Raw genomic sequence first — 20,807 nt, 5'->3', positions numbered from 1 at the left:
GGTGTGCAGACAAAGGTGTGAGCTCACACTGTTCCTCCACCACACCTTTCCTCTGCCATCATGGACTCAAACCCTCTGAGACTAGAGAACAGATTAAACGCACATTTGTAAGTAGCTGGGGTCACAGTGTCTTATCATAGTCATAGAAATGTAACTGAAGCCAGGTGTGAGGACACAGGTCTTTAATCCCAGCATTCAGGATGCAAAGACAGGTGGAACTCTGTGAGTTCAAGGCCACACTTGTCTACATGGTGAGTTCTAAGACAGCCAGAGCTGTGGAGACAGACCTTGTCTCAAAACAGAATAAAATAAGAAGAAAAGTAACAAAGACAGAGCCTTTCTGTGGAGCTGCCTAAGGTCAGCTGCTTCCTTAGGTTAGTCAGGATGAAACCTAAGAGCATCAAGTTCCCAGGGAAACAGAGAAGAGATCAGGTCAAACTCCACACAATAAAAACCTGTATAAATTTAATTTTTCCCCACACTACTGATCAGGGTTGATACCTCACATCACCAGTGTGTACTCTCTGGTATGAGAATCATCTTTCTTCCAGTGTCCACAGTGCACAGATCTGAGGAACTCTGGGCCAACTCAGTTATCAGATCCAGTGTTCCACACACCTGTGACATTCACGTCCCTCACTTCATCAGCTCATAGTGAGATTGAAGGTCAGAGAGGGAGTGAGAGGGTCAGAGATCACATAACTTCTACCACACTATCATCATTATTCTGTGTTATAGTCGGTGACATTTCTCTCCTACTGTGACTGAGTCACTAAAGCAACTGTACCATAGAAATGCAGACACAGGGCAAGTGCAGTGTAGACAGGGATCAGTGCCTTCTGTCTGTGGTCTCCACAGGATCCCAGTGGACAAGCAGGTCTACTGTGCTGAGACAGTGGCCCAGGTCCACATGGACAAACCCAGGACTAGGAATGGAGATCTTGTAAAACACACCCACCTGAAACTACACATACTTCATCCCTGAGGAAACAGGAGTCTAAGCCCAAGGTTAAGGAGACAGGATCCTGAGGGAAGAGACAAAGCCTCCTCTTTACCAATGAGAGTCACTCAGGCCTGGCAGTGTGAGCCACTCTCTCCAGGTGAACAGAGCCTGGTCTCTGTGGTGTCCCTGTGGGGTCCCTGTGGGGCTTGCAAACCAGTGCCTCTGCTTTAAAAAGAAGCATCTCTCCACTGCATCACCAACTTCTTTTGTTGTCACTGTATTCCTGGAAGTGGCTTTGAAGAAGCCAAGCACCTGGCACTGGTCTCAGCACTTCCCTAGAAACCTAGTGGTTAGCACCAGCCTCAGTACTTCCCCCTCAGTCCTGCACACACAGAAGCCCCCACCTATTCCTTCTGCTACCTGACTCTCCCAAAAGAAGCAGGCTGCAAAAGGCCCATAAATCCTCATTTCAATAGCAACTCCCTAAGTGTGAACCCTCATCCTGGGAATGATGCATCATCCTGAGAACAGATAAACAAATGCAGCTTCCAGTCTCCATGCCTCCAAAATTAGCACTCTCTCTGATGAATGGCCAAGCATTCAGTCCTAGGCTTGCTGTTTCTACTGACTGTGCCCATTGCTGATTCTAGTCCGAGTCTCCATTCAGAGACCAGAGACCGACACCAGTCCTTTGGCCTGACTTGGACAATTGAGAATCCTGAGACTGGTTACCAGGCTCAACTGGCTCACACACACGCACACACACACATGCACATGCACACACACACCACTAAGGACTCACTGGTTCCCAGACTTGATATGCCATGTGTGCTAGCTAGCCAATAATTCATGGCCTGATACTCAAAAAACTTTGTGAAATTCCTATCCTCCATGTTGGTGGAGGACATTTTATACATGTCCTGGGGAGAGAAAGACTGTTACCTGCTGAGGCCAGAACAGTTTTACTGTGCCTCCTGGGGGTGTGAAACATGAATCATGGGGATTAAGACATGGAAAGTGTCCAGGGAGGATCTAATCACAGTCACCAGGCAAGGGATGACCCCAAAGTTGTGTTAAGATTTACAGACAAAGGAACACAAGCAAAAAATGGGAAGCTGAGAGACCCTGGGGACTCCGGCTCCACGTGGTTGGGGGAGTCAGTCCTGGGCTCCTTTTTACAGTCAGACTTCTGAAAAAGCCAGTTACAAACCCCTTGCTTGTAGCTGTAGGGCCAAATCAAATTTTCACACACCCTAAAGACTTATGAAAGAACCCTACCCTGAAAAAGCCAAGGCCCACATCACCCCCTTAGACCAGCAGGCACTGCTTCCTCAATCCAACCTCTCCCCCCAGGGATCTCCAGTCCCAGAACTTTTCCTAAACCACACAGAGCCAGTAGATCCCCTCTGCTCAATGATGCTAAAACCTTCCAAATTCTAAATGTCTCTTAGCCAGAACTAACCACTTCTTGTTGGCTATGTTATAATGCCAAATCCTCTTTTTATGAAAGCATTGGATTTATATCCCAGTATGATGATTCTGAAAAAGACACTGTCTGCAGATGGTCCCAGGAAGAACCAGCCTTGACTCTGCAGACCAGATTGGGACAAGGCACATGCCTGGGGAAAGTTCCCCCATCACACCAGCATCTCTGTAACTGAACAATACCCTACCTGCTGTTCATTCCATATGGCTTATCTCCCTCTCCCCCAAACAAGCATGGTGGTCTTGCTCGGCCCAGCTAACTCCATGTGTGCATGGAGAAGTCCTCAATTCCTCTACCACAAAAGAATTTTTCATTCTAGTCCTGCAGGTCCCCATATAACCTATTATTCAGAAGAAGTGGTGCTAAAGAGCTTAGTGGGGCAGGTCGGGGGAGACCTCATGAGGCAGAAAACAGAACCTATCTCTCTGACCTTAGCAGTGATTCTGGGAGCAGGACTTGTGGGGGCCAGTACTGGAATAGCTGCACTGACATTACAAGGAAAGAACTACAATAGCTTAAAAGCAGACATAGACAAAGACATCCAGCGCCTAGAGAAGTCCATTTCTCACCTAGAAAGCAATGCAGATTCTCTGGCAGAAGTAGTTCTGCAGAATAGATGGAGGCTAGACCTAGTATTCCTACAACAGGGAGGATTATGTGCTCTGCTACGTGAAGAATGCTGTTTCTATGTCATTCATTCTGGGGTTATTAGAGTCACTCACTAAAGTTATAATTTAGAAAAAAAAAACGTCAAAAACAACGGGAAAATTACAAAACCTGGTATCATGCACTGTTCGATTCTTCCCCCTGGCTAACCACATGTATCTCAGCAATTGTGGGGCCCCTGATTATAATTTTACTGCTGTTCTAACAAACTTTTGCAGTATATGAAACAGAGGCTAGGAACCATTCAACTGATGGTTATGAGGTCTCAATACCAGCCAGCTAATGAAGACCATTTAGACTGTCAGTGAGACCAAGATTGGCCTCCAGAGTTACTAGCAGAGGGGGGATGAAGAAATCCAGCAGCCAGCACAGGCCTCAGCACTTCCCCAGAAGCCCAGCAGCTGGCTCCCACCTCAACACTTCCCCCTCAGCCCCTTGCACACAGAAGCCCTGAAAACTTGGGCCAAGACAGATATGGTAGCACAGATCACCTGACACAAGTGGGAGCAAGCTGGTGATACAGAGAAAATCAGGGCCTACCTGGAGGGCACGTGTGTGGAGTCGCTCCTCAGATACCTGGAGCTTGGCAAGGAGACGCTGCTGTGCACAGGTGCAGGGGCCCCGGGCAGCTCCTCCCTCTGCCCTCGGGTGGGGCTCAGTCCTGGGGAAGAAGAAACCCTCAGCTAAGGTGATGCCCCTGTCTCAGAAGGGAGAGAGTGTCTCTGGGTCTCCTGATTCTCATCACAATGACTGCACTGACTCTCCCAGGGCTCAGCCTTCTCCTTGGACAGTTCCCAGTCTGTCTCAGGAGGGAAGGAGAGAATTTCCTGACATAATAGCAGCAGCTTCTCCCAGCTGTCAGCCATGATCTCTCTCAGGCCAGGGTCTCTGCTCACATTCACTGTCTGTGGACACTGACTCCTGTCTTGCTGAGTGTGTCAGCCCTTACACCTCAGGACCTGAAGTGTCCTTTACCTGATAGGAGGCATGGATGTCCTGTATTAGGCTGGTTCCCCTTTTTCTAGAACTTTCCAAAAATATATTCTTGCAGATCCCTCTCCGTCTGTGCGGTTTGCATGCCTCTGAGAACCCAATTCTGTCTATTGCTACAGTGGTGAATGGTCACATGAGCCCTTATGGGGTACCCTGGAGAACTATAAACTGTGGAATTTCTTTTTCTATTTTCTCTCTCTTTTCTTTTACTTATTTACTTTCTTATTCCTTTTTCTCTTTTTTTGAAGGCATTATTTTGCTTCCAGTCAGTTTTTGTCTGTACTAGAATGATCCTGTTTCTCCATGCCCTTGTAATATCATTTGTATCACTCTCCACAGGTGCCCGGGGAGACTGCTAACCTGGATGATTAGACAAGTTAAATCAGGGTTCTTCTTAAAGGAGAAATTCTTATGAATTTAAACTATTTCCTGTCAGACCTAAACATCCAAAAGCCTTCTGCACTTCTCTATCCAACAAGTGCTTCCCCTGGTGAGTCAGGAACTGGAATCAGGAACTGAGAGACAGGGACTTCTGCAATCCAGGGCTGGAGTGAGAGGGAAGATCCTCACACGCTGTGAGCCTGCTGTGTTCCAGTGAGTGCTGCACTGGGGTCCACAGCACACCCCAGGGATCCTGTGTAACACACCTACACCTTGTCACCTCAGAGGCAGGGGCTGGGAGTCATTTTCTCTGGCACTTAGCACTTGGAAGAAGAAAGTTGGAACTTGGAGGCACTAGGGACTAGGAACTCAAGAAGACTAAGAAGACAGACTGAAGAATAAATGGGATTGAATCACACTCTGTCTGGTCTCCATTCTTCGAGTCCATCCCCACTCTCTCTCTTGCTGAATCCTGACCCGCAGACCAGAGCAGCTTGGGGTAGTCTGGATCTAACAGTTTAGCCCCCGAGGCTTTGACAGAGCATCTCTCAACATTTTTGGCCCCCAAACGTGGGCCAGCTCGGTTCTCAACAGCCTAATTGTCTTTTTCTTTTCAATCCTCACTCCCTCCCTTGAGACACAGTTGACTGACAGAGTAGGCTTAGTCACCATGACAAAACTAAGACAGGGTCACCAGAACCACATTGGCACCAGGATCATGAGGGTTGTCTTGACAATGCCTGACCAACAACTGAATTGTTGTAAGAAGCCCATTATTTTTTCTCTCAGCCCCAGAAGTGGGACAGAAGATGAGAAAGGTGACATCACATCCTACAGGAGGGCTCTGGATATTGGGATGTCATGGTCTGTTACAAGTTATCATTCAAGTGACTGAGCAGAATTTTTCCTTTTCACAGGAATCAAAAAGCAACACTCCAGCTCAAGTGTGATCCACTGTGCACAGGAGGCCCAGAAAGTGAGCACTCTTCTGTATTTTTTAATTTTATGCTGTTTTTCAAACTGTCATTTAGGTGCAGTCTATTTCCATCATACATTTCAGAACTGCTCCAGAGCTTTGTTGGCTGGTGGTACAGTGTTGTCTAAACAGCCCTGTGCCCTTAGCCCCTGATGTCACATTCTAGAGGGTAGGAGAAAGAAAGGGAGTGTTGGAACATTTTAAAACCTCTATGATTTTATTTTATTTCATGAGATGTACTCATTTTTGTATGTGAGTTAGTAGGTGCAGTAGCATTGGATCCCTTGGAACTGAAGTTACAGATGGTTGACAGCCGCCATGTGCTGATGGAACTCACCCTGGATCCTCTGCAACAGCAACAAGTGCACTTAGCTGCTGAGCCATCTCTCCAGCCACTATTGGAGTGTTTACATAAGGAGACCACACAGCTGATTCACAGCATGCTGGCTGGAGCACTGAGAGAAACTAGATGCACAGGAAGAGACAGGGTCAGTGCAGAGCTCAGGAGGGAGGGGTGCTGGGCACTGATGGGGTGAAACCTGAGGGACAGAGACAGAGAGGGGCTGAGCAGGAGGAGAGGCAAATGGAGAGACCTAACTCAGCAGAGAATATTTCTGTCAGATTGCAATGGACACATCTGCAGAACCCTGCTGGCATCTTACATTTCATAGTGAACGCTGTGCTGGTTTGAATGAGAACAGCCACACAGGCTCATAGGAATGAATACTTCAAGTCCAGCTGCTGGAACTCTTGGAAAAAGATTGGGATGTGTGGCTTGGTTGCAGAAGTGTCACTGGGGATGGGTATGGAAGTTTAAAAAAAAAAAAACTTCCAGGCTTCAGTCACCTGTGGTTGACTGTGCCTGATTGACTGTGTAGCCATGGGCAGTGGCTTGGCTGGACTTTAATGACATGAGGGTTGAAACCTAGACCCGGGAACCATTTTAGAGCTGGTGACATAGCAGAGACACCATAGCCAATGCCCAGGAGCTGCATCGGGGAGCCTGGGGCTCCTTGGATAACTCAGCAGGAATGCATCACCATGTGCATGGACTGCTGCATGGATGCCTTGAACACTGTGTCCTATGCCTACAACTCTCGACTGCAGAGGGAACAAGCCAACATGTGACTGAGACCTGTGCCTCAGGACACTGTTCTCAGAAGAGAACAAGGGCCAGTATGAGTGCAGGGATCTGAGTGCCCCCACTGACCCATGACCTCATGAAAGCAGGCTAATAATCCCTGCTGGGAGGGGGGAAGGAGAGACTCCCACTGTTCCCAGTGTCTCTGCCTCTGGTGTGCAGATAGAGGTGTGAGCTCACACTGTTCCTCCACCACACCTTTCCTCTCCCATCATGGACTCAATCCCTCTGAGACTAGAGAACAGATTAAACACACATTTGTAAGTAGCTGGGGTCACAGTGTCTTATCATACTCATAGAAATGTAACTGAAGCCAGGTGTGATAACACAGGCTTTTAATCCCAGCAATCAGGATGCAAAGACAGGTGGAACTCTGTGAGTTCAAGGCCAGCCTGGTCTACATGGTGAGTTCCAAGACACCCAGAACTGAAGAGACAGGCCTTTCCTCAAAACAGAATAAAATAAGAAGAAAAGTAACAGACACAGATACTTTCTGTGGAGCTGCCTAAGACCAGCTGCTTCCTTAGGTTAGTCAGGATGAAACCTAAGAGCATCAAGTTCCCAGAGAATCAGGGAAGACATCAGGTCAAACTCCACAGAATCAAAACCTGTATAGATTTAATTGTTCCCCACACTATTGATCCAGGATGAACCTGTTGGGAGCCGACTTTTAGCAGAAAGCAGCTATCATCTTTGCAAACATCTTGAGCCATATACCCTGACAAGAGACTTGTTTTCATCAGCCTACAACAGCTGAGCACACTCTGATAAACATCTTGTTTTTCCCACATATCTTGTTTGTTGTTTAGTGCCCCAGCTGCAAGGTGCACGTGGTAAAGTGTCTTCAGCTGTGTTCTCCTGCTTGTGCTTATAAATACCCAGGATTTCCTTGCAATCGAGGAGACAATAAAGGAGTAACAAGACTTGATCAGAACCTCTGTCTTGTCTCCATTCTTTGAGTCTTTTCCCCTTCATCCCCACTCTCTTGCTAGACCCTGACCCGTCAACTGGAGCAGCAGCTCAGAACAACATAGTGGCCCCCAAGCGAGGGGCAGTGTGGTCCACAGCATAAACCCTCACATCACCAGCATGTATTTTCTGGCATGAGAATCATCTTTCTTCCAGTGTCCACACTGCACAGTTCTGAGGAAATCTGGGGCCAACTCAGTTATCAGATCCACTGTCCCACACAGCTGTGACACTCACGTCCCTCACCTCATCAGCTCATAAGTGTGAGTGAAGGTCAGAGAGGGAGTGAGAGGATCAGAGATTACATAACTTCTACCCACTATCATCATTATTCTGTGTTATAGTTGGTGACAGTTTCTCTCCTACTGTGATTTAGTGACTAAAGCCACTGTAGCATCAAAGTGGGGACAGTGGGCAAGTGCAGGGTAGACAGGGATCACTGCCCTGCTCTATGAGGTCTTCAAGAGGGTCTCTTCCCGATGGACAAAGGGGTCTACTGTACTGAGACAAGGACAATCCACATGGACAATCTCAGGACCTGGAATGAAGATCCTCGTAAAACACACCCACCCAGAGCCACAGAGGCTCCCTCCATCTGTGAAGAAACAAGAGGAATCAGAGTCTGACCCTGAGGTTGTGAAGACAGATTCTGAGGGAAGAGGCAATGAGAGTCCTGCACTCAGGCTTGGCAGTGTGAGCTGCCCACTGCAGGGGAACACACAGACTGTTCCTCAGGAATCAGAATGAAGATCCTTGCTTAAAAAAATACCGATCTGGAGCCACAAACTCTTCATCCAGGAAGTAACACTGAAGGAGCCCAGCTAACTGCCCACAGGCCAGCGCTGGCTCTGGCACTTCCCCAGAAGCCTAGCAGGCTGGTGCTTCCTGCAGCCACAGCACCTCCCCATTCCCCCTCAGCCCTGCACACATAGAAATCCCCCTTCTGCCACCTGACCCCTCCCAAAACGATGCTGCCAGCGCCAAAGGCCACGAATCCTCACTCTAATAGCACCTACATCCTGGGATATCAGTGTGAGAACAGATAAAAAAACAGCACTGCAGCCTCCATGCCGCCTGGAGCTGGCACCCTCTCTGATGGATGGCCAAATACTCCCCAAAGCAGGTGGCTTATGTCCTTGGGAAGAGCAAAAACTACACATACTTAGAGAGAAATCATGCCAATTAAGAGTTTCCAGGTAGCTACCACCGGTTTGTAAAAACATTGAAGCTTTTCTTATCTGCCGCCGCATCCCTCCCTCTACGTATCCGGCTTCTCCATATTCCCTGACACAAGCCACAACTTCGCTTTGAGCAACTTGTGGTCCAAACCTGGGTTTGAAATAAAGGCTCTTATGTATCTTTAATGCAGATATGGTAATTCTTTGTGATCTCTTAGAGATCCCAAGACCTGGCATAACAACACAAGGAATCTGTATCTAAGCACAGGGCAGAGAAAATAGATCCTGAGGGAAGAGGCAAAGTCTCCTGTTTGCAGATGAGAGTCCTGCACTCAGGCTTGGCAGTGTGAGCTGCACACTGCAGGTGAACAGAGCCTGGTCTCTGTGGGGTTCCTGTGGGGCTTGCAGGCCAGTGCCTCTGCTTTAAGGAGAAGCATCTCTCCACTGCATCCTCAACTGCTACTGTTCCCATTGTATTCCCGGAAGTGGCTTTTCTCCTAGAAGACTTCAGGGTCTGACTTCTGAAGAGAAGAAGCAAGAGGAAGGGTGAAGGAGAGGACACAGACTTGCCTGCGGGTCTCTCCTGGTGTCCAGACACCTTCTCGGTCAGAACTCAGAGACACCATGACAAATAGTGCTTTGTCCTGCAGTGCAGGGTTCAGACAAAGTCTTAGTCTCCAGGCAGTGAGATCAGGGGTGCGGAAGCCCAGGGCTGTGGATTCCCCAACTCCACAGTTTCACTTCTGCTCCTAACCTGTGTCAGGTCCTTCTGTGTAAGTGCATCTGGACACTGATGATGCACCCATTGGGTGGGGCAATCATGAGGAACCAACCAGCGTCACCTCAGGCACAGGTTATAAAATCCACGGAGTCCGCCAGACTCTGACACCATGGATCCCAGATGGGGGTGATGGTGCTGCGCACACTGCTCCTGCTGCTGGGGTGGGGGATGAACCAGACATGAGTGGATGAGTGCGGGGTCAAGAAGAATATGGCCTCTGCGGAAAGGGGCAGGGGTGGCAACGGAGAAGCCACATCCCACTTTGCTCACCAGACCCTCCGCCCCTTGGGAGCAGGGTGTAGGGCCCCGGACCCGCATCCTGAGCCCTACACCCTGCTCCCCTCCCGGCTGCTCACCCGCAAAAGGTCCCGGGAAGAGGTCGGGGTCTCACTGCGCCCAGGCTTAAACTTGCTGCAGTATTTCCACACCGCCTTATCCTGGCCGGGCCTCTGGAAGCCACAATAGATACAGGCCCCTCCTTCATGCCTCAGACTGTCCAAATAAGTAAAATGGGTCACAGGAACTATCCATGGTGGTGCATTTCCTTTCCCAACTCTGCAGGAGCTGATCCTCAGGAGCAGTTCATGGTGATGACACCTTCTTTCCTGCCTCAGCCTACTGCCTTGTTTAAATACTGCAGGAGCTGTCCACAGTGTTAGTGCCTCCTCTGCAGACTCCCCAAGCAGCCCCACAGATATGGCGCCTCAGCAAGGGAAAAACAGTTGGGAAGGTCTTTCCACCCTAAGCCTTGGCCACGGTGCAGAGAACTGAGGGGGTGAAAAAAGTCAACAATTCCTGGGCAGGAAAACCACCAATCTCTGAGCCTCCCCTGACCCCTGGCTCAGGACTTGAAATCTCACCAATCCTCTCTCTGGAAATCTCTGCCCTGGGAAGCTCCGCCCCCTCAGAGATCCTATATAAGCACTGCCCTTTGTCTGATACCCTGCTGTGCATTCCAAGAAGTCAAGGGCAGCGGTTCCTAGACTCATCCCTACACACCCTGGGTCCTCCAATATATCTCTTTCATGAGATTTGCTGCCTGGTGTGATATTCTCATTCTCTCTCTCTCTCTCTCTCTCTCTCTCTCTCTCTCTCTCTCTCTCTCTCTCTCTCTCTCTCCAGAAGAAGCCAAGAAAAAAGGAAGAGAAGGAGCAGGGCTGAGGCACCTGAGCTCAGCTGAGGAGACCCTCCCGGAAGCTACAAAGCCTCTGCTGAGGAGGCTTCCTCTCAGTGCTGTGTGGTTCCTGGGCCCTTGTGTCTCAGGATGCCCTTCCACTGGGACACTGTCCCACCTCAGAGCTGTGTGGTTCGTGGACTTCCAAGTCCCAAGATCCCCTTCCATCTGACCAGAAATGCTTACATCTACAGCACCTCCCCCCCAAACCCCCAGTCAGAGCAGCTCTGTAATCTCAGAAACACCGGGAACAATTATCCTCAGCCACAGTGGCCCAGGGATCCAGAACCTAAATCCACAGGGAGTTTCCCTGTTAATCCACATGTAATAGACAATATCCACTGGCTTGGTGTCTCCTCCCAGTAACTGACTTAAAAAAAAATAATACAAAGTCACCTGAGACGATGGAATTCATGCCCCATGCATGGAATCTATTATACAAAGCTTCAGGAGCGACCTTTAATCCTGTAGACTGGAGAGATATATGCTGAGCTAATTTCCTTAGTCTCCTGTTTGCCCAGTGGGAAGTCTTGGTTTAGAGATGAATGGCAGGTGCAGGCTAGAAAAAATGACCCACATAAGCAAGAAATAGGACCACAACAAGGACAGCCTTCCTCTCTTAATAAATTGGAACTATGACAAATTGTTCGGTCAGTGTAATCTCTCCAAAGATGTTTAGTAAGCCTTACTCCCTGCTGGCTGCTTTAAGCAGGACTGTTTATGTACACTCAAGGCCTGGGACCATTTAACCCCCTAAATGCCTTCTCATACCTAAAATCAATGCCTCAGGACCAGCTGATAGGGTTGAGTGGAGGGAACTCTCTCAAGCATGGCCAACAGCCCCACCATTTGTTAAGAAGCTGTAGCTGGTGCATTAAAACTCCTTTTAAACTCAGGCCTCTGAATATTTCATTACTTAGATGACCTGTTAGTATGACAAGCTAGAAGGCAAGATCAAACCCTAGCCTCAGAGAATCTTAAACAACAAGCCATAAAAGCCCTAACAGAAAGAGGCTTTATATTATCCACAGTTAAGACTCAACTTGTTCCAGCTGGAGAGATGGCTCAGCAGTTAAGAGCACTGACTGCTCTTCCAGAGGTCCAGAGTTCAATTCCCAGCAACCACATGGGGGCTAAAAACCATATGTCATGGGATCCAATACTCTATCCTGGTGTCTCTGAAGAGAACTACAGTGTAGTCATATACATAAAATAGAATAAATTTTTTAAAATGAAAGATCAACTTATTGGATCGATCACATTTCTAGAAAGAGAAATCAACATACTCTCAGTCTGGACAGCTACACCTGTCAGTGACTTCCCCAGTGCATTAACCCTAAATACCCTTCAAAGCTTAGGCAATAATAATTGGTTTAGGTCTTGGCTCACTGTACCAAACAGGCAATCACAGCCTTTATTTGCTTTTCTTAAAGGTGACAAGAACCCCTTCTCTCCTCTCTCCCTGATGCCAGCAGCCAGAGGGACCCTTTGTTCTATTAAACACCACATTAGAAACACCTGGCATGTTATAACACCCAATCCAGGTTTTACATTCAGTTCTTCCCCCACAGTGTTTGGAGCCTTACATCAACCTCAGGGGGTCCTAGAATGGCTCTATGCTCCAACAGGGGTTGTGCCTCAACTACTAACCGAGGTTGACGCTTTATCCAGTATTAGGACAGGAAGAGAGCATACCTTATAAATTGTAGGTAAAGAACCTGATTTCTGGGCTGGAGAGATGGCTCAGAGGTTAAGAGCACTGCTTGTTCTTCTAGAGGTCCTGAGTTCAATTCCCAGCAACCACATGGTGGCTCACAACTATCTGTAATGAGATCTGGTGCCCTCTTCTGGTGTGTCTGAGGACAGCTACAGTGTACTCATCATATACATTAAAAAACAACCGATTTCTGTTTTCCCTTACCCATCTCAGACATTCAATGCCTCCTGAGAAACCACACCTCTTTTGCTAATAGCCTCATTGGCTTCCCAGGACACAGACAACCATTACCCTAAAGATAAATTCCTGCAGCTCCACCACTCTTTAGGTGGCTTCCTCCTCCACTGTTCTCTTGGTCTGCTATCCCAAAGCCCACAGCTTTTACATATGGAGAGCCACAGGATGCTGTCTACACAGTATACCAAAGAGACACAGGCTCTTGGTCACATTTTTCCCTCTTACAGATAAATCTCCCCAACTTAAAGAACTGTATTCCATCTTTCTGATCTTAACATATCTAAAAGAACCAGCTAATCTATATTCAGACAGCAGTTATATGGTCAACTTCCTCCCGTGGCTAGCCTGCTCCTATGTCAGACTTGGTGGTGACCCTTTTTCCCAACTATTAATTAAGATTTCAAAAATATTTTAAACTAGAACATATCCCATTTTTAGTCAATCATGTATGGTCACACTCACCCACCACCAGACCCTTCTCTGATGACAACACTTCAGCCAGTAAGACTGTCACAACTTGGGCCTTTCTCTGTCACCCCTCACTGCTAAACAACACCCATCAGATAACCCATATTAACCTGAAGGGGCTACAGCTCAAATTCCCCAATGCCCCCATAAAATACCTCAAACACATCCTCAGAACTTGCTCCTCCTGTGCCTCCCTAATTCACACCCCTGCTATACAACAATTGGACACCAACCTCAGAGGCCCTCAGGCTAAAGCCCTCTTGCAAGAATGACATCACCCACACCCTATCACTCCGTACACACAAAAATTTATATTTGTTACTGTTGACACCTATTCTCATTTAAAACTTAATTAATCACATGTTCTCCAATTTTGCTATTATGGGGTCCCTCTCCATGTCAAAGCTGATACTGGACTTGCATTCATTCAACAGCTATCAATTCTATAATTTCTGCAAGTCTTGGAAAATTGTCCACCAAACTGGTATCCCTCACAACCTTCAGAACTAAACTGTCATTGAAAAAACAAATCAAATACTTTAGAAAATAATTAGTGATACACAAGGCTTCCTACCACCAACTACCAAATTAAACCTGGCATTATTCACACTGAATGTGTTCAACCTCTATGCCACCCAAGACAAACCTCCCATTGTCTGTCACTGGAGTCAACCACCACTATCCATCCTGGTCAGATGGAAGGACCCATTTGACAGGTGTTGGAGAGGGTCAGGTTACCTATTAACTACAAGAAGGGGATTTGTTTGTATCTTTCCAGAGAACCAACCTCACCCTGTCTGGGGGCCAGCCTGCAATATCTGATGAGACCCCCTCCAGTCGGAAAGAGGTCACACCTGGGGATCACAGAGAAAACAAAGAGGAGACCATGCAGGCACCTGAGGGCACACAACCAGATCACCTGGAAGGACACTCATGTCTTCACTGACACAGCTCGATGCAGCTGTTTCCACCCTCCTCCCCCACCCCACACAAGGCTCCTTCTGTGTCATTCTCATGGCTGTTTTTACCCTCCTTAACACCATGCTGGGGCTACCCCCACTCCTGCTAACACTATGCTTTCCTTGTTTTATGTCAGGGAACCATATCATGGGGAGAACCAGATAATTGGGACAGGAGACTGCTCACCAGCAGGATGTCAGAAACCCATTATGATTCCTATACACAAATGCCACTTCCAGTGCTGGTTCCTTTGCTTGCTTTCCTTGACAATCAGACACATCATGCCTTAAGGACGTTAACACCTATGGAGGATGTTCCTATTGGTCCTGTAAGTTAAAAATGGGGGTGCATGGGACATCCCACACTACAGATATACACCACCCTACCGTTCCTAATGTTAACCACGTTTAGATAAACACTGCAGAACACTGGGAGGAAACATGGAGAATGGGGTGATTTATGTGCCCTTTGATACCAAACCCTCTTCCCAGTGAACAAGGGGGTCTACAGTGCAGAGACAATGACCCAGGTCCACACAGACAATCTCAGGACTGAGAATGAAGATCCTTGTAAATAAAACACACCCATCTGGAGCTACACAGGCTTCATCTGGGAAGAAACAGGACAAATCTGTGTTTCAGCCCGAGTCTGAGAAGACAGATCCTGAGGGAAGAGGCAAAGTCCTCTTTACAGTCAGGCTTGGCAGTGTGAGCCGCCCACTGCAGGTGAACACAGAGCCTGGACTCTGTGGGTCCGTGTGGGACATGCAGCCCAGCGACTCCATTTAAGGAGAAGCATCTCTCCACTGCATCCCCGACCACTTGTACTAACACTGTATTCCCGGAAGTGGCTTTTCTTCTAGAAGACTCCAGGGTCTGATTTCTGAAGAGAAGAAGGAAGAGGAAGGGTGGAGGAGAGGACACAGAGTCTGGCCTGCAGGTCTCTCCTGGTGTCCAGACAGCTCCTGGGTCAGAACTCGGAGACACCATGACAAACAGCGCTCTGTCCACAGCACAGGGTTCAGGCAAAGTCTTAGTCTCCAGGCGGTGAGGTCAGGGGTGGGGAAGCCCCCGGACACTGATGACGCGCAGGCAGATCTCACCCCCCATTGGGGTGATCTACGATCCCGGGGAACCAACCATCGTGGACGTGGCACTGGTTATAAAGTCCACGCAACCCGTGGGACTCAGACTCCCGGGATCCCAGATGGGGGCGATGGCGCCGCGCACGCTGCTCCTGCTGCTGGCGGCCGCCCTGGCCCCGACCCAGACCTGCGCGGGTGAGTGCGGGGTCGGGAGAGAAACGGGCTCTGCGGGGAGGGGCTGGGGCGGCACCGGGGAAGCCGCATCCCCGCGTCGCCCACCGGACTCTCCGCCCCTTCTCCACCCGCGTCCCGACCCCCGCACCCTGCTCCCCTCCCGGCCTGCGCACCCGCCCGGGGTCCCGGGAGGATGTCGGGGTCTCACCGCGCGCGCCCCCAGGCTCACACTCGCTGCGGTATATCCACACCACCGTGTCCCAGCCCGGTCTCGGGGAGCCCCGGTTCATGGAAGTCGGCTACGTGGACGACACGGAGTTCGTGCGCTTCGACAGCTATGCGGAGAATCCGAGATACGAGCCGCGCGCACGGTGGGTGGAGCAGGAGGGGCCGGAGTATTGGGAGCAGATCACACAGATCGCCAAGGGCAATGAGCGGTGGAACCGACTGTTCCTGAGGACCGCGCTCCGCTACTACAACCAGAGCGAGGGCGGTGAGTGACCCCGGGTCGGAGGTCACGACCCCTCCACGTCCTGACACGGGGGCCGGAGACGTTCCGGGTCCCAAGTCCGAGGTTCCTGGGCAGAACTAACCCGGGACCGGTTTCCCTTTCAATTTGGAGAAGTCCGCGGGTGGGCGGGGCCGGCCGGGTGGGCGGGGACGGGTGGGCGGGGCCGGGGCGGGTGGGCGGGGCCGGGGCGGGTGGGCGGGGCTGACCGCGGGGTCCTGCAGGCTCTCACACTATCCAGTGGATGTCTGCCTGTGATGTGGGGTCGGACGGAAGCTTCCTCCGCGGGTACAGGCGGTACGCCTACGACGGCCGCGATTACATCTCCCTGAATGAAGACCTGACAACATGGACGGCGGCGGACGTGGCGGCGCAGATCACCCGAAGCCAGTGGGAGCAGGATGGTTATGCAGAGAATGTCAGGGCCTACCTGGAGGGCACGTGCATGCCATGGCTCCGCAGATACCTGGAGCTCGGGAAGGAGACGCTGCTGCGCACAGGTGCTGGGGCCAAGGGCAGCTCCTCCCTCTGCCCTCGGGCTGGGGCTCAGTCCTGGGGAAGAAGAAACCCTCAGCTGGGGTGATGCCCCTGTCTCAGAGGGGAGAGAGTGTCCCTGGGTCTCCTGATCCTCATCACAATGACTGCACTGACTCTCCCAGGGCTCAGCCTTCTCCCTGCACAGTTCCCAGTCTGTCTCAGGAGGGAAAGAGAGAGTTTCCTGACTTAGTAACAGCAGCTTCTCCCTGCTGTCAGCCATGGGATCTTCCAGGACAGGAACTCCGCCCACACCCACTGTCTGTGGACACTGACTCCTGTCATGCTGAGTGTGTCAGCCCTTACACCTCAGGACCGGAAGTCTACACCTCAGGACCGGAAGTCTCCTTTCCCTGATGGGAGACATGGACTCCCCTACACAAGGCTGGTTCCCCCAGTTTCTAGAACTTTCCATATGAACACATTCTCACAGATCCCTGTCTGTCTGTAGAGTTTTCATCTCTTTGACAACACAATTCTGTCTATTTCTACAGTGCTGAATGGTCACAGGAACCTTTATGGGGTAACCTGGAGGAATATAAACTGTGGAATCTCTTTTCTTTTTTTCCACTTTTCTTTTCTTGTTTCTGACCTCTTTCTGTTTCTGCTTCCTTTCCCCCTCTTTCTCCCTCTCCCCCTTCCCCTCCCCCTCCTCCTCTCCCTCTCCCTCTCACCCTCTCTCTCCCTTTCTCCCTCTCCCCCCTCCCCCTCCACTTCCCCTCCCCCTCTCCCTCTCCCTTCCTCTCCCCCTCCCCCTTTCCATCTCCCCCTCCCCCTCCCCTCTCCCCCTCTCTCTTCCTTTCCCCTACCTATCCCCCTTCCCCTCCCCCTCTCCCTCTCCCTTCACCTCTCCCTCTCCCTTTCTCCCTCTCCCTCCCCCTCTCCCTTCCCCTCCCCCTCTCCCCTCCCTCTACCCTCCCTGTCCTCCTCTCCCTCTCCCTTCCCCTTTCCCTCCCCCTCCCCCTCCCCCACCCTCCCCATCCCCTTCCCTTCTCCCTCCCCCTCCCTCTCCCTTCCCCCCTCTTCCTTCCCCTCCCCCTTCCCCTCTCCCTCTTGCTCCCCCTCCCCATGTCCTCCTCCCTCTCTCTCTCTCCCTCCCCCCCTCTCTCTTCTTCTGGCATTATTTTACTTCCAGTCAGTTTTTGTCTGCACTGGAGTGATACTGTTTTTCCAGGCCCTTGTATTATCACTTGTATCAGTTTCCACAGACTGGATGATTAGACAACTTAATTCAGGATTCCCACTAAAGGAGAGATTCTTGTGAGCTTACACTATTTCCTGTAAGAACTAAACACCCAGAAGCCTCCTGCTCTTCCTCTGCCCCACAAGTTACAGGCTCCCTGTAGTGAATCAGGAATTGGACTCTCTGAGAGACAGGGTCTTCTGCAATCCAGGGCTGGAGTGAGGGGGAAGATCCACACACCCTGTGAGCCTGCTGTGTTCCAGTGAGTGCTGCACTGGGGTCCACAGCACACTCCAGGGATCCTGTGTAACATACCTGTATCTTTTGATCCAGAGGCAGGGGCTGGGAGTCATTTTCTCTGGCTGAGTGTCAGAGGTTCACCACATTTCTGCTACACACTTCCTGATGGCTGTTCACTTGGACTGACAGTTATGCTGGTCAGCAAGATGACCACGGTGGTTGAGTCTCAGTGGTGGCTCCCTTTCAGGAGCATATGGCCCTAATTTCTAATATAGATATGAAGACAAACACATATTAAATTACTTATTTTCCATTCCATCTTCCATTCTTTGACTACCTATCACATGCTGTAGAACATCACATAAGGATGGCCATGTTGACCCACTGGCTCATGTGGATTCTCAGCTTCTGAGTCCCCAGGAAAATATGCAGTTCTGTGCTGAGGGGACCAGCTCCACCTGCAGGTCACTAGTGCAATGACAGTTGAAGTGTCAGACACATAGTTCAGTGTCATCATTGATTTAACTGAGTCTTGTGTAGATTTCAGTTTGTCTTGTTAATTGTGGGATTTCTTGAATCTTCCACACAGATCCCCCAAAAGCACATGTGAACCATCATCTCAGATCTGAAGGTGATGTCACCCTGAGGTGCTGGGCCCTAGGCTTCTACCCTGCTGACATCACCCTGACCTGGCAGTTGAATGGGGAGGAGCTGACCCAGGACATGGACCTTGTGGAGACCAGGCCTTCAGGGGATGGAACCTTCCAGAAGTGGGCATCTGTGGTGGTGCCTCTTGGGAAGGAGCAGAATTACACATGCCATGTGTACCATGAGGGGCTGCCTGAGCCGCTCACCCTGAGATGGGGTAAGGAGGGTGTGGGTGCAGAGCTGGGGTCAGGAAAAGCTGGATCCTTCTGCAGACCCTGAGCTTGTCAGGGCTGAGAGCTGGGGTCATGACCCTCACCTTCATTTCCTGTCCCTGTCCTTCCCAGAGCCTCCTCCATCCACGGACTCCAACATGGGGATCATTGCTGTTCTGGTTTTCCTTGGAGCTGTGGCCATCATTGGAGCTGTGGTGGCTTTTGTGATGAAAAGGAGGAGAAACAGAGGTAGGAAAGGGCAGGGTCTGAGTTTTCTCTCAGCCTCCTTTAGAAGTGTGCTCTGCACATTAATGGGAATCCACACCCTGCATTGCTGCTGTCTCCAACTGAGTCTACTGTCAGTTCTGGAAACTTCCTAGTGTCAAGATCTTCCTTGAACTCTCACAGCTTTTCTTCTCACAGGTGGAAAAGGAGGAGACTATGCTCCAGCTCCAGGTTAGTGTGGGGGACAGAATTATCCCTGAGGCCATTAGAGTGAAGCTGGGGATGATGGGAGCTCTGGGAATCTATGATACCTCCTCCAGAGAAATCTTCTGTAGGTGTCATTTGTACCTTGATGTGAATACATATACACACACATGCACATACACATACACACAAATATATATACATTTGTTTTGTTTTACCCTAGGCAGGGACAGCTCCCAGAGCTCTGATATGTCTCTTCCAGATTGTAAAGGTGACACTCTGGGGCCTGATTGGGGAGGGGCAATGTGGACATGATTGGGTTTCAGGGACTCCCAGAATCCCCTGTGAGTGGTGGGTTCTTGGGATGTTGTCTTCACAGTGATGGTTCATGACTCTCATTCTCTAGCCTGAAGACAGTAGCCTGGAGTGGACTGAGTGACAGACAGTGTGTCTCTCCTGTGACATCCGGAGCCCTCAGTTATCTTTAGACAACACTGTCTGATGTTCCCTGTGATCCTGTGGGCTCAATGTGAAGAACTGTGGAGCCCAGCCTGCCCCTGCACACCAGAACCCTGTCCCTGCACTGCCTGTGTTCCCTTCCACAGCCAACCTTACTGGTCCAGCCAAACACTGGGGACATCTGCATCCTGTCAGCTCCATGCTGCCCTGACCTGCAGCTCCTCACTTCCACACAAAGAATAAGAATCTGAATGTGAACTTGATTGTTAACATCTTGACCTGAGGGTTGGCTGCTTGTTAATTTCATGAATTAAGAATACTTAGAGTTTTTTGAAGAAATACATTGGCAGATGGAGAACTTTCCAGAATCTGTGTCACTATGCTGTGTGTATCTCTTGGGACAGGATGAGGCTGTGCCCAGGTGGGCTCAGTCCATTGTGATCTTTGATGGGGTCACTCCTGGGCTGGGTCACCTCTGGGCTCTGCTCTCTCCATCACTATGAAGCACATGCTGAGAGTCTGTGATCACAAGGACACAGGGATGAGAGATGAACAGACAGATCACATCCTATATCTGAGACCCTGATTCCTGTTTCCAGGATTATGAGTCACTAGGTCTAAAGAGACCCCATGGGGATTCTTCAGTGTGTCGGGTGCACAAGATAAGTCACTACATTTCCTCGCATCCTTTTGTTTTAGCTACTAATGATGCAGTCTTGAAGCTGCCCTGGGCGCTCCCTGTAGCCATGCTACTGTTGTGGTTTCTGCTTCTCCTTCTTTCCAGGGTTCCTAGGTATAGGATGTGTTTTTCTGTTGAACTCTCAGGAGCAAATCCACAGCTGAGATTATTGGCTTAGATTTTCAAAACCTATTTTTAATAGGGGATCTTAGATGCTTAACCTCCCTTCTAGCCCACCACCCACAGGAAGTAGTGGAAAAGAAAGGTTATTGGGATGGGGGAGAAGCAGACCTGTTTAGAAATGGTTCTTTGCAGCAAATCCAGTTTGTGTTGTCAGGATATCAGCAGTTCAGTTCACAAGATTCAGCAACGGCTGCTCGATCCAGAAGAAGCCAGGAGGCTCAGCTGTTTGCTGTTTAGAAGTAGTGCCTTGGGGTGATTTCAATCTCCAACTGACAGGATACCAGCAGTCCAGGTCAGTAGTGTCTGGATAGCAAACACGAATCATCAGCTGGGGCACAGCCCAGCAGGAACAGCCAGGCCTCCATCAAATTGGCATGAGTCAGCAGGAATGACCAGGACCAGCA

General features: G+C 49.9%; 1 protein-coding gene and 1 long non-coding RNA gene across 12 annotated transcripts in view; one reads left to right on the top strand and one right to left on the bottom strand.

The window, feature by feature from the left end:
- Nucleotides 1–15,100, bottom strand: part of LOC143433873 (uncharacterized) — a 27,717-nt gene extending 12,617 nt beyond the window's left edge. For 2 of the 6 annotated variants that reach the window (XR_013070255.1, XR_013070256.1), the window contains exons 1-4: nucleotides 14,655–15,100; nucleotides 9,488–14,396; nucleotides 5,783–5,910; nucleotides 3,636–3,756 (exon numbers count right to left, since the gene is read on the bottom strand). This is a non-coding gene — a long non-coding RNA (uncharacterized LOC143433873). Of the gene's footprint in view, nucleotides 1–3,635; nucleotides 3,757–5,782; nucleotides 5,911–7,389; nucleotides 9,255–9,487; nucleotides 14,397–14,654 lie in introns of those variants that run through there. The other 4 variants (XR_013070257.1, XR_013070259.1, XR_013070258.1 and 1 more) reach the window with 4 other exon arrangements.
- On the top strand, nucleotides 15,095–20,807 carry LOC117701710 (H-2 class I histocompatibility antigen, L-D alpha chain-like). Of its 6 annotated transcripts, none has more exons than XM_034493232.2 (8): nucleotides 15,095–15,349; nucleotides 15,552–15,821; nucleotides 16,061–16,336; nucleotides 18,383–18,658; nucleotides 18,786–18,902; nucleotides 19,077–19,109; nucleotides 19,306–19,353; nucleotides 19,489–20,807. In XM_034493232.2, exons 1-8 carry the CDS (start codon nucleotides 15,151–15,153, stop codon nucleotides 19,491–19,493), a joined length of 1,224 nt encoding a protein of 407 aa, XP_034349123.2. In that variant the 5' UTR covers nucleotides 15,095–15,150; the 3' UTR covers nucleotides 19,494–20,807. The 6 variants fall into 6 exon arrangements, with proteins under 6 accessions (XP_034349123.2, XP_076562406.1, XP_034349124.2 ...); XM_076706291.1 differs by having other exon boundaries at nucleotides 19,062–19,109; XM_034493233.2 differs by lacking the exon at nucleotides 19,306–19,353.

Source organism: Arvicanthis niloticus, unplaced genomic scaffold (assembly GCF_011762505.2).
Source record: "Arvicanthis niloticus isolate mArvNil1 unplaced genomic scaffold, mArvNil1.pat.X pat_scaffold_215_arrow_ctg1, whole genome shotgun sequence".
In the NCBI taxonomy this organism is placed as follows: Eukaryota; Metazoa; Chordata; class Mammalia; order Rodentia; family Muridae; genus Arvicanthis; species Arvicanthis niloticus.
This window is presented reverse-complemented; position numbering and strand designations above follow the sequence as displayed.